This window comes from Taeniopygia guttata, chromosome 28, assembly GCF_048771995.1.
Source record: "Taeniopygia guttata chromosome 28, bTaeGut7.mat, whole genome shotgun sequence".
NCBI classification, from domain to species: domain Eukaryota; kingdom Metazoa; phylum Chordata; class Aves; order Passeriformes; family Estrildidae; genus Taeniopygia; species Taeniopygia guttata.
The window spans coordinates 1292872-1309108 of NC_133053.1; the positions used below are offsets into that span (position 1 = coordinate 1292872).

At 51.2% G+C, this 16237-nt stretch overlaps 1 protein-coding gene across 4 annotated transcripts in view; it reads right to left on the reverse strand.

Moving 5' to 3' along the window:
• The window catches only part of SBNO2 (strawberry notch homolog 2), a 54778-nt gene that overhangs the window by 12819 nt on the left and 25722 nt on the right, over positions 1–16237 (reverse strand). For all 4 annotated transcript variants that reach the window (XM_030256698.4, XM_030256697.4, XM_072919482.1 and 1 more), the window contains 12 exons: positions 13524–13688; positions 9473–9565; positions 8872–8968; positions 8512–8672; positions 7973–8106; positions 7336–7426; positions 6115–6258; positions 5477–5594; positions 4976–5081; positions 3964–4117; positions 3435–3611; positions 1801–1898 (listed from right to left, as the gene is read on the reverse strand). In XM_030256698.4, coding sequence (XP_030112558.4) covers positions 1801–1898; positions 3435–3611; positions 3964–4117; positions 4976–5081; positions 5477–5594; positions 6115–6258; positions 7336–7426; positions 7973–8106; positions 8512–8672; positions 8872–8968; positions 9473–9565; positions 13524–13688 — 1538 coding nt within the window. The remainder of the gene's footprint in view (positions 1–1800; positions 1899–3434; positions 3612–3963; positions 4118–4975; positions 5082–5476; positions 5595–6114; positions 6259–7335; positions 7427–7972; positions 8107–8511; positions 8673–8871; positions 8969–9472; positions 9566–13523; positions 13689–16237) is intronic.

Sequence of the window (16237 nt, forward strand, 5' to 3'; positions counted from 1 at the left end):
CCGTGGGCCTGCTTCCCACAAAACCAAAGGACAGAACATGGATCTGTAGTTGTTCCAAGTGAATGGAAGGGAAAAAAAGTCAGAAAAGGTGAAAATAAAAGGTTTCTGTGGGCTGTTCTGCAAATCAAAGACCAAATGTTTAAATGCTGACTGTGTGGAGGAACCCCCATGGCAATGGGGTGGTGCTGATTGAGCTCTGCTTGGGAAAAAAAAAAACAAAACAAAAAAAAAAAAAAAAAAACAAACAATAAAATCCCCAAACCAAATGTAGCAAGCAACAGGTGAGAGAAAGGACATGACAACTCCCCCAGGTGACAAAAGGGAGACTTAGGAACTGGGGAGGGAGCTCCAGGACCCTTGGCATGAGGGGCTGAAGGGGACAGTGACCACAAGGCTCCCCAGAGGGACAGAGCTCTGTGACTGCAGTTATGTGACACCAGAAATGACCCCTTGTCCTGTGTGCCGGGGTGACCCAATGACCACTCACTCCAGAGCCTCCCAGCTGTGAAATTCCAGTAATTTCCCTCCCTCCCCATCTCCCTGAAAACAGCCCCGGGCTGGAATCCACTCACAGGACCATGTTTATTTTTAACCCCATTTCTCAACATCATTAAACTGCTCCTTCCCAGCACACTCCCCTCCAGAAATCCCCCAAATGCTGGAACACCAGGACACATATTTGGAGGCTGAGCAGATGCCAGGAGACACTTGGTGATGCGGCCAGGACTGTGGAACACAGAGCTGCTGCCCTGGGAGTGGGCAGCAATTCCCACAGAGTGGGACCCCTGACAGCCCCCTCCTCCAGCACCACTCAGTCAGGGACATGCCATCCCCTAGACTGGAGTTCTGTGACATGGAGACCAGTCCAAGGGGTCAGATCACCCAAAGAGCTGCCAGACCTGCCCTGTGCACTGTCACCAAACTGTATTTGGTTTTCAGAAATGGGCTGGAGGCGGAGGAGTGACAGAGAACAACTCAAACCCCCATCAACAAGGGAGGAAAGCTCAGCCTAACCTGGCCTCACGCTGCCTTGGGCACGTCTCACTGCTCCCACCTGCAGCAGAAGTCACTTGGAAGAAAACAGCTCTGCAGAACAGTGGAAACCCAAACCTATCCCAGATTTTTGTCCCCTGTCATGCAGGAACAGCTGCATTCAGGGACGGGCTGGGGTATTTTTGGAAGCTGCAGGAAGGAGCGGGAGCAGAACCTCACTCTCTGCTGAATGGGTCGCATCAGTCCTGCTGCTGGCTCACTCCTGGCATAGGCAGCTCTCCTGCCAGCTGGGAACAATGGCCACACAGCCAGGACACTGGTCCTGCTTTACACGTGAGCAAAAAGCCAACACTGGTGGATCTAAATCCTCAGAGCACTCCTCCCACCCCCTGCTCCACTGACACCACCTCACAGCCTCATCCCGGCATCTGCCATCACAGGAAATTCTTTTGCTCATTTCTTCTGTGTCAACAACCTCATTTTTCAGAGCCAGATCCCCACAAACTACCTCTGAGCTACAATTCTGGGTCTCTGTCTGACAATTCTTCTATGTGTGTAGAGAGTAGGATCAGGCTCTTCCTGTAAGTCCATGGGAGACTTCAAAATCCAGGATGTAGCTCCTATAGCCCCACTGAGGATACAGTGCCTCAAGGACCCACCTGAGTGTCCCCTCTGTGGTACAGGGGGAGGTGACATCAAACTGCATTTGAAGCCCTGCCAGTGCTCTGTGCCCCAGGGCAGAGCTTTCCTCCCACCCCTCTGGCCTCCCACACACCCCACAAAGGAAAAGAGGGATTTTTAACTCACTCTGCAGCAGAGACAAAGCAGTTGAGGCGCCCATCGTTCTCGTCCAGGACCTCCCTGGTGCGAGCCTCTCCCGTGGACTGCAGGCCGATGACAATGCACTGTGGGGACACGAGGGGTGGCACAGGGCGGTGCCAGGGCAGCTGCACTGCCACAGGCTCCAGGCATTTCCCAGGCCCAGGTATCTCTCCTTGGCCCCTGTTCCAGGTACATCCATGCTGGACCCATAGCAAGGCTCCTGAGTGTGGGAATCCAGGGCTTCCCTCTGGCTGCCCTGGGACCCTGGCAGGGGTCAGGAACCCCCCTGGACAGAGCCCCCAGAGACACTGTCTGTGATCTCTGTCCATGGAAAAGAGTTTTCAATCTTACAGGATGAATTACCAGCTCTGAGTGTTTGATATCAGTAATAATTAAGTGTGGCACAGGTGCAAAAGTAAAATTTTAGGATTCTAGATTAGGGGTCCAAAGGGGACAAGATGGAGGAAATTGGGTGTGCCTTGTCCTTTTTCTCCTTCTTCATGCCCTCCATGTTTCACTGTGGTGTTGGCATTTTTCTGTTGGTTCAGGCTGGGGACACACTGTTCAACGTAGGTGACAGATATTGGCACGTTATTGTAAATCCAGCACAGGTAGTTTGTGGTATTTAATGTTTGTACCATCCCACTGAGGGCAGAGCCCCACACGCTGCCCTGCAGGACAGAGCTGCGGCAGGGCAGCAGAACATGGTAGAGATAAACAGAATAAACAACCTTGAACCAGCACAGACCAATTATGGCTTCTGCTTTGGCAACGGGGCTGAAAGACAGAGACTTTCTACAATCTTGGGATCATCAATACCTCAGATTCCGACACATGAGGATGAACCATCTCTCAAATCTTTCAGCATCAGCACCCCCCTGTGCTGGCCCCACACAGGGGGACTCTGAGCACAGAACCTCACTGACTGTGCTAGGAAGTTTCTGCCTAAAATCTCTAAGGTGCACCTAGACAGAAGAAAGGACAGAGCTGTACGTAAGGTGAAGGGTTTGGTACCTCTTCTAGAATTGTAGAAATACAGATTGGTTTGGATTGGAAGGACCTTAAAGCTCATCTCATTCCATCCCCCTGCCAGGAACAATGTCACTAGAGCAGGTTGCTCCAAGCCCTCTCCGACTTGGCCTTGAACATGGCCAGCTTGAACATCACCACGAATCCCCTCCCAGCCCAGCCTGCCCACACAAACAGCAGGCACCACCTCAGGAGATGAGACCAGCTTAACTCCCCAGCATCATTCACTGGGAATATTTCCAGAAACCCAGCCACTGCCCTTCACTCTGAGAGAAATTCAGCCTTAAAGAGATTTCCATTGACTGCCAAGCCGAGCAATAATTAACTCCCTTTGGTCGCAGACTACACAAAACCCCAGGTGAGGCTGGTGGGTGTTGCAGAATTTCTAGGAGAGAGAGGGCATGAGAATTGAGTGAGTGAGAATTGAGCTACCCCTCAGACAGGCCCTGATAAGCGGCCTTGGTGGGGCCTGGAAGCCTTTGATGCAGTAAGAAATTAGTTGTGGCGAACCATATTGGTTCGACGTGCGTTCTGTCCTGTCCAGAGGACAGAGTGAGGACCCTGGTTTCAGGTGGGTGCTGCTCCCATACCTTGTCCCTGGCCAGCTCCTCCTGAGCCAGCTCCACGAGGCGCCGCACCTTGGCGGCGATGCAGAGGTACTTGAAGAAGCGCTGGTGAGCCGACCAGAACTGACCCCACAGCGACTTGCGAGACTCCAGCCCGATGCAGTCAGCTGCCTGCTGGAACACCATCAAGGCCTCTGCCCACTGCAGATAACACCAGAAGAATGAGTTAATATCATTCCCACTGTTGTTCCTGCCCATGCAGGAGGTGATCAGAACAGTCTGAAGGTTGATAATCTGATTTAGGACCAGCGTGCGTTGGGCTGAATGAACACTGGTCATCCTCTCCATCAGCACGATGCATCTCTGGTTTGCAAATGGAACTTCCAAAAAGTCTAAGCTCTTTCATTACATCAGCTGAGCATTGTGTACCTCTTTTCCTTCCTACGTTTGAGGTCATGGCCACATTTAGGGGCCTCACACCCTCCCACATACTAGTGGCTGTGCCCAAAGCATGGTCAGACCTCAGCCTCCCACCACGAGGGGCCCAGCTCACCAGCTTGGCTGCCTTGTCGTAGACAGCCTTGTACTGCTCGTCCAGAGGGATCTCCTCAATCCTGAAGGTCACTCCAGTGAAGCTGAGCTGCCGAGCAATGTACATCCCACTGACCTTCATGTCCATGGCCACGATCTCCATCGCACCGACTCCCCTGGGAGACAACAACAGTTGTGGGACCCACCTTGGAGCCCCAGCTGTGGGTCCAGCTTTGGAACCCCAATTTTGAATCCCAGCTCTGACCTGCTGTGGGACCTTCCCTCTGCTCTGGGACAGCACAGGGCAGGTGCCTCTCCAGAACTGGTCCCACCCCAGCTCATGTTGCCCACTGTGGGAATCCAGAGCTTCCCTCTGGCTGCCCTGGGACCCTGGCAGGGAGTCAGGAACCCCCCTGGACAGAGCCCCCACAGACACTGGCTGTGATCTCTGTCCATGGAAAAGAGTTTTCAATCTTACAGGATCAATTACAAGCTCTGAGTGTTTGATATAAGCAATAATTAAGTGTGGCACGGGTGCAAAAGTAAAATTTTAGGATTCTAGATTAGGGGTCCAAAGGGGACAAGATGGAGGAAATTGGGTGTGCCTTGTCCTTTTCCTCCTTCTTCATGCCCTCCATGTTTCACTGTGGTGTTGGCATTTTTCTGTTGGTTTAGGCTGGGGACACACTGTCCAACGTAGGTGACAGATATTGGCACGTTATTGTAAATCCAGCACAGGTAGTTTGTGGTATTTAATGTTTGTACCATCCCACTGAGGGCAGAGCCCCACACGCTGCCCTGCAGGACAGAGCTGCGGCAGGGCAGCAGAACATGTTAGAGATAAACAGAATAAACAACCCTGAAACAGCACAGACCAATTATGGCTTCTGCTTTGGCAGCGGGGCCGACAGACAGAGACTTTCTACAATCTCAGAATCATCAATACCTCAGATTCCGACACCCCACACCATCCTCGGGCACTGCACCACCTCCCACACAAGGCCCCTGTGTGCACAGGGCTGGACAGGCCTCACCTCTTCTCAATGGCGTGTAGGAACTCATCGAAGGCTCGGAACGGGGTTCCCTCCCCCCAGATGCCCAGGCGGCTCATGTAAATCATGTTTTTTGGCTCCGAGGCACCTGTTGGGACAGAAATCAACATCAGCAAACCCACAGCACTTGGGAATAGTTGGGACTCAAGTGAAGAGACCTCTGAAGAGGTTGTCATTTGTCATTGTGCTTTGCAGACCTTTCTGGACATTGCCCTCCCTCCATTCCATAGGTAAGCATCAAAAAACAGCTGGAACAGCTGGCTAGGAACTGGAGAGAAATGAATCTGACCCACCAAAAAGTCACAAGTAACATCAGTGATGGGGCTTGGGGCAGATCTCAGCACGCTGAGCTCCTCTCTAGCCCCGCAGCACCACTGGCCTCTCCTTACAGGATCTCACACACACTCACACCTCAGGGTGCCCCTTCGGCTCAGAGGGGACCTCTGCCACTCTCACACCCGCCCTGTGGGCAGAGCAGCTCACCTGTGGCACTGGCATAGACAACCCTTGCTCGAGGCAGCTTGTTCTGCAGGTCCAGCACTGCTTTGCCCATTTTGGTAGAGCTGGCATTTTTGGCTTTGTGGCATTCATCAAACACAATCTGGAGGGGAGTGGCAGCTAAGGAAAAAGGATCTATTTTCATCCAGAGGATAGGAGCAGACAGAAAATAGAACCAAGTCTCCTCCAAGCAACTGAACAACCTGTCCCAGTATCAACAGGACTGACTCATGGCCCACACATGGAATCTGCTGGGTTTGCCCAGCCCTGTGCTCTTCAGACCCAAAGTCATCCACCCCTCCTCCCTCTCCCTTCACCTCCAAGGTGTGTCCTGTAATAGTGAGGGAGAGGAATGCTGAAAAGGTTAATCCCAGCTGCTTCTTCCCCTCCTCCTTCCTCCTCTTAACCTACATCGACAAGGAGTCCTGGGGCTGGGGGGGGAGGAGGAGGAGGAGGAAGAGGAGGAGGAGGAGGGTGGGGGATTCCTGTCTCCCAAAGCACTGGGCTGCTCCCTTGGCTTCACATGGCCCCAAGCTCTTTGTTCCCTGCTGAAGCACAATTAAAAGCAGCAGTTCCTCTCTCTATCCAGTTTTTATCTCTTAGTTGCTTTTTTTTAAGGATACAACTCCCTCAAAGTTTTCCCTGCACCACTCCAAAATCTGTTTTAAGCGCGTCCTGTGCTGTCCCCCAGCCTGGCTTTCACCGATCAGTGCTGAGTAGGTGGCAAAGAGGACTCCTTCTGAGGTAGCTGTGTCACCGTATTTAATCTGCAGGAAGAAGAGCAGGAGCACACACACACACACTGTGATTGTTGTCTCCAGCATGTCACACCCATCCCTGCCCACATTCCGTGCCGCCAGCCCATGGACACGCATTCCCTCCCTGAGAACAAATCCCAGCCTCAACTCAGAACAGGCAAAAAGCTGCTGGTAGCTGATGTCTTCAGCATTTGTGTTTGGCACTGAAATGTTGTGATGACAGGAACTGTAAATGCCTGGAGAAGTGCCCCAGCCAATGTGTCAGCACATCTGGAAGCCTGCAGTGAACTGCGGGGACCGTGCGAGGACAAAGATTTTCTGGCAAAAAAAGTGCTTCCTTTTTTTAAGCAACAATTCAGAGTCCTTCATTGCTTTGACCCTTCCTGTCTGCTTCAATTCCTTCTAGAAAACCATTTTCTCTTTGACCAGGTGAGATTGTTGCCTGGATCGCCGCCATGGGTCCCTCTCCCACGGGTGTAATGAAGTACAAGGGGGAAAGGCTTGGTCCCAAGCTGAAGAAAATTCCATTTGAAGTCTTTTGGGGCTGAACACAAAATCCCTTTCAATTTCTTAGCGGAGCACACTCAGAGGTGTCAAACACCTGTGGTTTCTTTGTAAAAGCTGGTTGTTCAATACCATTAAAACAAGAGGAGAGGATTTAGGTGAACTGGAAGATTCTGGACAGAGACTCGACCACAGGCCACAACAGACACCAGTCCAGGCATCTCTGTTCTCCCTACAGCTTTGAGAAGTGATTCCATGAACCAGCACTGGGAAAGGCTGGCCCAGCAGAGCAGAGCACATCTCACAGAGCTGTTCTCTCCATAGGATTCCTTAGGAATGCTGAAGAAGGTTCCAGTTCTGCTGAACTTGCAGTTGCCTGCAGACACTTCCCACTCCCTGGAGGGAATAGCTCTGTGCTCCCTGTGCAGCTCCACAATAAAAATAGCTGGAGCCTCGAGTGGGAAGAGCTGGATGGGAGGAGGGAACAGAGCCCGAGCCTCATCCTGCTCCACATGCTCAGCCAGAGCCTCCAAGTGCTCCAGGGAGTTGATTCCCAGAGCAGCAGTGCAGCTCCTCTCCTACCTTGTTCAGAGCATGCACAGGAATGTGGGAGGCCTCGATGTCCTTCAGGTCCCTCTCAGCATCGTACTTGAGATCATTGGAGACGCTGAACCTGGGAAGGACATGTGGGGTGGTTATCTCCTCCTAGGGCTGCTTATCTCCCCCAGCAGTGGGGCTGGGTATGTCCCCGGGGAGTCTGGGCACACAGTGATTAACAGCTCTGATTAAAGCAGGAGGAGCTGTGCAGAGTTTTCACGTCTGCCACTGCCCACACCCCCCAGTGTGAGATCTGACAGCCCATCTGCCCCTTGGCACAGGCTGTGACCTGCAGCAAAGCAAAGCCCCCACATTCCTGGCTCTGCACCCAGGAACAACCCTCCAGGACTCCAGGGAGAGCGGGGCCAGGCTTGACATCTCACCCCAAGGAGCACAAAACCTGCTATTTCACAGTGACTCATTCTCGTGGCTGCTGCAGGGGGAATATTCCCATTTCACAGGCAGCAGTCAGGCTCTAAGAGGTGGAAACGACTTACCCAAGGCCACAGCATGACTCAACTCTAAAGCCAACATCAGCACTAAAGAATTCCTTACTTCTAGACCCAAACTAACTCCAAGGTCTTACGGGAAAAGAGGAAAAAAAAAAAAAACAACAACTTACCACAGAGCTTTTTTCCTCCCTTTAAGATAATTTTCAAAGATGATGCCTGCAACAGTCCTGCCCTTCCCGACTCCAGCACCATCCCCGATCAGAAACCCAGCTCGCTGCCCACTGGGCAATAAAACTTCATGTTGCTGCAAAATCAAGAACAGAACTGAAAATTAAACGAGATTTGCCTCTGCTAAGAGTTCTGATGTAAGCACCACTTAACCCTTTCACACATCCCACAGATGCACCTGCACCGCTCAGACAAACAACAGCAGGACAGGTCAGGAGTCATGATCATGCTCACAAGTGGCAGTTCATGAAAAAGCACCCCAAAATGTAAAACTCTCTGCAAGAAAAGTCCAGGGTTCCTGCCTCTTTGGGGAACAGACCGCACAGAAGCTCCTGGCTTCAAATAATCCTTCAAAAGGCATTTAAAATGCCAAAGGAGTTTCATCACCCAAATTACGAGTCATTTTAAAACCCAGGTGAACACCTGTCCCTGCAAGAGGCATTTTCCTTCAGGTGTGATCCACCTGAGGTGCAGGAGGTACCTGGCAGGCGTAGATGATGGCTTCCAGCTGTAGTGCAGACAGGGAGCCTTTGTCAGCCACGGAGCAGGGCAGGGAAAGGCTGTAGGTAATGTCAGGCGGGGGGACGCTGGACAGGGTGCTCGTCTCCACCACCAGGTCAGGATGGTGCTTCCCAATCTTGGCTGAATGACAAAACAGAACACAGGTCAGCTGAGGTCTTTACTCCCAGTGGCACCTCAGAGCTCATCACCCAGCCAGAGCCCAGGGCTGTAGAGTTCTGCCTAGAAAACCACAAGCCTGGGAGGTGCCACAGCAAACACACAATTAAATATTAGGTTGGTCTACAATGGAGTGAACAGAACTTCCCAAGGCAACACTCACACTTTGAAGGGATATATTCTGCATACGTCTCCGTCTGCCCCAACTCTTCCGTTTCTTCCTCCTCACCTTCATCCTCCTCCTCTGCAGGAGCCTGAGACTGAAGAAAACAGCGTTTACCCCATGTTAATGTTCTTGCTGAGCTACAGACATGTGTAGTGCTGTGCCCAGCCTCAAACTGCCACTGAAACCATCCCCCAAAGTACACCTCCCTTAAACACAATCCAGCTCATCCCAGACTAAGGGAAGCCGTCAGTGGGAGCCCACCCCAGGGGCTGTAAAAGCTGCTTCTCACCAAACTGGGGAAAGAAGTTTGCACCACTTTTGGCATGGGCTGTGGGGTCATGTGAACCCTGAGCAGGCACCTGGCCCAGCTTTACACCCAGCACTGTGCCCACAGCACAGAGCAAAGTCCTCAGAGCCCAAAGTGTCCCTTAACACAGCCCCCTCTGGCAAGTGTAACACACTTCTGGAAAAGGGCAGGGACTTGTGCCTGTCCCAGCTTCTTGTCTCACTCCCTCTGAAGGCAAAAAGGTCAGAAGTGCTCCCCCCAGCACTGGGATGTCAGCAGGAAACATCCCACTGAGGCCAGCACGGCTCTCACCTGGTAGCTGATGAGGAGTGGGGTGTTGGGGACAGCAGGAACGTGGTCACTGGAGCTGTTCAGGCCAGGGAACGCGGTGCTGACTGGGAACAGCTGCAACACAGAGGGTGCAGGTGAGGAGGGGCAAACATGGAGATGCACCAACAAAGACCCTTGGACACTGTGATCCCTGGAGCGTGCAGCTCGCCAGGAGAGAGCTCCTGAGACACTCCGGGCTGAGGAGATCCTTTGTTTGCTCCCACACAAACAAATTCACCCTGGAATTTCCCAACAGAGTACAAGGTCAGGCCAGCAGCTCGTGGCATCCAAACCAACCAGCAACTCCAGGAGCAGCACTGCTCCAAGTTTACAGCCTGTGCAGAGCGCCAGGCTCAATGACAGACCCATGCTCCACCAGCAGCAGAGAAAGATGGGAAGGTCTTAGGCATAAACACTCCTATTTTTAAATAAAATTTAAGAAAAATAAAAAGAAGAAGAAAGAAAAAAACCCACCCTCCATTCCTGGAAGCCTGAGTCAGAATTACCAGAAGGAAGCTGGACAGAACAAATGTTTTCAGTGCCAGCAAATCTGGAGAGCAGGTGAAACATCCCCACCTACAAATCCAAACTCATTTTGGTCTCAGACAGGAGAAAGGCCAGGAGCTGCTGGAAGGGCAGGATGTGTACTCGCAGCTCCAGCAGCAGGAAGCAAATGCAAGGCTGAGTTTGCATCACAAAAATCTCCAAAGTACAAACCTTTGCTATCCTGACCAGCTTTGGCACTCAGCATTCCACCTCGGGAATTGCAGAGGAAGCAACAGGAACCTTGGCTGTTTGGGGCATTTGAAAACCACCCACACAGGTGAGAATGTGCTGTGAGGGCCAAACTGCAGTGGGAGATGGATCATCCACCTGCACAATTCCTGCTTTTCCCTACCCTCCCTCACCTCCTGGTTTGATTTTCTCCTCCCTCTGTGCTAAGGACATCCAGAGAAGAGAAACACAGATCCATGAGAGCACAGGGCTGGAAATAGGAGAGAGACCAACAATTGCACAATCACAGCCTCGCTCTTACTCCACTTTTTTCTTCTCTGCATTATTCTCCATTTTGTCCCACCTTGCAGTCCCTTCCCTGGGAAGGGAATCAGTCCCACGTGGCTGCCAAGCCAACCCCTCTCTCTGTAAATCCCTTCCCTGGGTTCTGAGCTGGGAGAAGGCTGCTCACATCTTGAACATACTGTGAATGAGCAACAAAAAACTGCATCAGCAGCTCACAAATTCCAGTCACAGGCTTCCAAGGCTGGGCTGTGCTTCCCAGCCTTAAAAACACTGGGAACGTGCGAGATGGATGACAGAAAACACAATGTATGACAGGGACTATTTTTAAAAGGTTATTTCACAACTCCATTACAATAAAAGATGTTTTGTCTGCTGCTCCTGCAAAAATATTTCACAGAGTAGCAGCTCTTCCCTCTCTGCCCATTCCTGAGTGATAAACAGAGCCAACATATTGGCTACAGCTCCTTTCCTTGGGATAACAGCTCTCCCCACTGGCACACAGAGGCACTTCTGTGGGCAGCCCTTTCCACTTTGATCTCAAACCACCTCCAACTTCACCACTGGGCACTTCAATCCAGGGATTCTCAGTGAGCTAGGAATGTTTATTTTTAAAGAGGACAAAGTACAAGGCTGTTCCTGTACCTGGGATCCACAGATGGGTCTCCCCAAGATGCATCCAGCTTGGCTCCTGGGATGTCCCAAGCATCAGAACTGTGAAGCACTGATGTTCCTGCTCTGTCTGAGTCTCTGAGACAAAGGTTCTAGCAAAACTACACTCCTGATAACCCAGCAGCGGACTGTGGGTCAGAACTGGCTGCACAGCCACAGATGAGTGATGTTCTGGATCACAGGAATTGGGATGTAATGTGATGGATGTTCCATCACAGTAGCTTAGTGACTGCAAAAATTCCTGCAATTCTATGGAAAACTATGATGGTGTAGTGATGTGGGGAGGGATAAGATTATCAAAGCTGCTGATGTCCCACACCAGCACGCAGAGGCCAGTGGTGAATCAAACTGGCAGTACTTTTACCCAGCGTCCCGGTACATGCTGCCACTTCCACACAAAAATGAAACCAAAATCTCCTGTCCATGAGGCACCTCACTGACCCCACCTCAGGAAATGTTACTCAGTTAAAAAACAGCCCTAAAAAAGCAGCAACCCTGCCCCAACTGCCTCAGCAAACACAGATAAGACAACATTCAAAATTAGCTGGAGATTCCTTTCCAAAGGAAGTCGTTTATAAATGGAATTCAAAGGAGTTAATTGGCCTTATCTGAGCCCAAGAGCTCAGCAGGACACAAGGGGAGAGGGCAGGGCATGAGGAACATCATGGGTTAGGGACAAGGAAGAGCACAGGGACAAGGACTCTGCTGGAGATCCTGCTGTGGTCACACAAGTCAGTCTCACATAACGTTTATTTTTCCCTTGTTTTCTTCTTCATGCTGGATTTAGAACAGCATTTCCCAGTAAGTTTTTGTTGTCCACTCCACAGACACAGAACTCCAGGATTTTCTAGGCATTGAGTATCTCCACCAGAGTTCACACGATTGGAAAGAGCCCACCACAGAACCGTTTCTGCAGGGATTTAGGCTTTTACATAAAAAACCCAACAATAATATGAGAACAGGAGCAATGTGGCATGTGGCTCCTCTGTCTTGGGGGATGCATCTGCTCTCCAGCACTTTTAACCATCCAATTTGCAAGCCTGGGATGACTGCAGCCATTTCTTGCATTCCAATAGCTCAGCTCTCTTCCTGCTGCCTCAAACTGCAAGTTCCAACTGGTCCGAGGCTTGCAGACCGCTCAGGGAAGCACAGTCAGAGAAAATGAGCACAGCAGAGCCTCAAAATGCAGCAGTGACTACCCCAGTTGCCTCCTGGGGTAGCCACTTTTGGTGTTTTTCTCTCATTCTTCCTAAGAGAGTGACACACAATGGAAATGTGAGGCACAGGTGGACAGGCGCTGCAGGAGCTGAGACCCAGATCCAGTGGATGTGGATGATGTGGCTCCAACAACCTCCAGAGCCAGCCAGCCTGTGGTGCCCATGTCAGTCCTCCAGCTGAGGCAGAGCAGAGAGCAGAAGGCTGGTGAAAATGCCCAAAAAATGCCACAATCAGGTGGTGCTGAAGGACTGCAAGGAGCTCCCGCACCCCAGAAAACTCTGGGATGTAAAAGCTTGCAGGGACTTGCACTCACAAAGTAAACACAAACAATGAGTCTTAAGTTGAGACAGTTATTTAGTCATTGTTACTGAACTATTTGCCCTGATGAACAAACAAAAGGTGCTGCTGTGGGGGGAAGTTAATGATCCATGTCAGGGTAGTTTTCCTGGAGTCCAAACCTTCAGCACTCCCGAGCGCCCTGGACCTGCTGAATGTTTTAGGGATAGATCCTCCACAGGATGCACCTGTGGATCTCAGATTCAGTCAAAGAAAGAAACAAGAGTTTCTAGCCAGGCAGAAAACTGGGAAAGAGTTGGAAAAGAATGTAAATAATTCTCTATCTCTCTTGTTATTCACATTGTTTACAGTTAAGTTCTATCACTGTGCATCAGGCACTCTGCAATAGTGCTGTGGGATGTTTTCACTTCAGGACCAATGGAGTTGGTCCTCACGCAGCTCTGCATAAAAGAGCAGTGTGTTTTGAATAAACAGGAATTTTACTCTCAGCAGCCTTCTGAGTCCAGTCTATTCATTCCCGCGCTGCCTCGACAGCGACATGCACCTACCTGCCATGGCTGCCAGGAGAAAGAGCTCCTGCCTGCACTGCACTCTGCAAGAGTGCATGAATCCCACTGAGAGGGGATTCCCTCCTGCTTCCAGGAGACTTAACACCACTTCACCCCCTCCCTCCACCAGTGAAGCTGCTAACAGCAAAATAACATCACCACACCTCAAACTTCACCCGAAGGAACCGGGTTGGTTTCTTAATTCCTTGGTAAAACCACTATGGGATGAAGCCTGAGGTGCCTGGTGCCTGTTGGGAGGACGGGAAAGGAGCAGCCCCTACCTCGATCTGGTTCTGCTGCGGTGTGTTCACATCCCATAGTGTTGGCACGTGGCTCAGGCTGTCGGCGGGCAGGAAGTCCTTGGGATCCGCGATTTCCGACAGGGAATCCGGGGGGGACGAGAAGAGGGAGTTGTTGTTGGAGAGCTCATCGAGGTATGAAGAATCCTGGAACAGAGGCACGGCCATGGTTGGAGGAGGCAGGATGAAACCAGAGAGTTCCTTCCTCACACACACAGCAAGTTCTCATTTCTTTCTGCTCAATGAAAGAAAATGTCCCAGTGGTTTAAACACTACAAGCCCGTTGCTTTGCGCTCCACAGATCCCAGATATTAACCTGGAACTGAGTACACGCTCTGTGGTGCTGTTTGAAAATCTGTTCCTTGAAAAAGCAGGAAAAGCCCTGGCCAGGAGTGTGGATACACAGTCACCATGGACTGGGAGAGAGAGGAGCATCCAACGAGGCATCGCTCAACTCCACTTTGTACTTGATTAAAAAAGGTTGCTGAGGGGTGCAAAGGCTTCAGCTTGACCCCAAAGGACTCGAGGATTTCGTTCATGTGCTGGGGCCCACAGAGACCCAGCTACACTCCATCACAGCGTGGCTGTTTCACTGCAGTTTCCAGTGTGGCACTACCTGGAGCCCGTGGGAAACATCCCTCTCCTCCTGGCAGGTTCTGCACACACGAGGCTGCCAGGAGCAGGGGAAGGAGTGCTGCTGTCACCTGGATTTGAATCTAGGTAAATCCAGGCAGATCTACCAATCCTCCTCCCAAGAGCCAGCCCCAGCCTGGACAAGGAACATGCTTCAGCCACAGGGACCAGGCCCTGCCCTTGCTCTTGTTCTGGTGACCTGGCTGGATGGTTTGCAACTGTTTTATTTCATGCCAGCCCAGTGATGCTGTTGCTTTGAGTCACATAGATTTTGGTTGAGAAAGAGCCATCGATCCCCTCCCTAACATCAAGCCCATGTCTGGTTTCCCTATTTCAGGTGGCAAGGACCAAGACCCAACAAACACTTCTTGCTCTGTGTTCTTCGCTGTGGCACAGACCCATCCCCAGCTCCATCCCATCACCTCAGCCGTCCTCTCACACCAAATAGCGTTTCCAAATTTTGTCAAAGCAGAAAAACTTTGCTGCTATTAAAGAGCAATGTACTTCCAGCACTCAGATCTGGCAGGAGATGAGCCTCTGTCCGTAAAGGAAGGGCAAATGGAGCAACAGGTCTGTCTTGGTGGCCCTAGAGATGCTGCCAGCACAGGTGGTTCCTCAGAGCCCAGCCAGAGCACCAGGGTAACCCAACAGGCTGCTGCCAGTGGAGCCAGGGGCTGGTACAGGAGGAATCACTGCTCACTTCCAGTAAAGAGCCAATTTCCCAATACAGGCAGAAAGGCAGCCAAACACTCTTAAAAGTCACTTATCCCTGTGTGACATAAACCCACGAGCAGCTGAGCCTGCTTCAGGCCAAGAGCTGGGTCAGGCCCCCTCCAGCTGCTATCAAAAGTTATGGGTTTGTAGTGTTTAAAGCACTGGGACACATTCCTTTCCCCTTCTTCCCAGGGATGTCTGGTTTGGGCAGCATGTGCCCTGCAGCCATCAGTGCAGGTGCTGGAAGCTCTCCAGCAATGGCAGGTGTCACCTGGGGAGTTTGGATTCCTCAATTACCAACTAGTGGACCTAAGGGAGAGAGGGCAGCGCTTCGTGGGCAGCTCCTGCTGCTGATATTTCTGTGGCTATTTTAGGATTACCCAGAAATCAAGGCATCCAGAGACTGAACAGGCACCTGGATTTATCACCTTGGCATTAAGGGATCCCTGGACTCCCCTTCACACTCGAGAAAGCAGGAAAACACTTGGGTGGTCTGGCCTTGGCCAGAGCAATACCCTGTGCAGGATCCAGATGGTCCCAGATCCCACCCAGTGCTGAGACACTTCAAGCAGGGTTTGTTCACCTGCAAAGGGCACTGACAGAGGCTGGGCAAGAAGGAAACATCTGCACACCCATGTCATGGCAGGGAGGCTGTGGGGCAGCACAGAGCGGCCATCGGGCTCCCAACAATAGGTAAGGGCTGGGCTGGAATAGCAACAGGATATAGGAAAGCCTTGTGACCCAACCCAAAACATTCCAAATGTCACCCAGACCCTTCCATCACCAGGGAAGACTCCAGCCCCACCACTGGGCTGAGCTGGGGAGAGGAAACCAGCCTCCAAGGCAGAGGGAGGACAATACTCCTCCTGGAAGTGATGCAGTGATCCCATCCTCTGCCAGCATTAGTCACAAACTTCCAGAATCTCTCGTTTGTCTTAACTAATTGCATTATCTAAAGAAAGAGCACTAAAGTTAATCACCTGCCAGCTTCCCCACCCCAACAACTTCTGTAAATTTACCAAAGCCAGGGTAATTGTTTAACACAAGGCCAGGGATAACCACAACCAGTGCAAACCATGGTTGGATTAATCACACCGCCCGTTTATCTGCTGCAAACGGAAGCAGCTGCCTTGGTGACCTCAGGGAAAAGGAAGGATCATCACCTCAACCAAAAGCCTGTGGTCAGGGTCAGCTCAGGCACTGGGGTTTGAAACGTGTCATTTTGTCCCTGTTTCAGATGGATTAATCAGATTTTTAAGTTTTTCTCATTAGAAACATGAGGCTCTACAGTAATAGCACTTCTGTTTCAGTGGAAGTCAAATTTCTGCACCAGATGGAAGTTGTTCTGA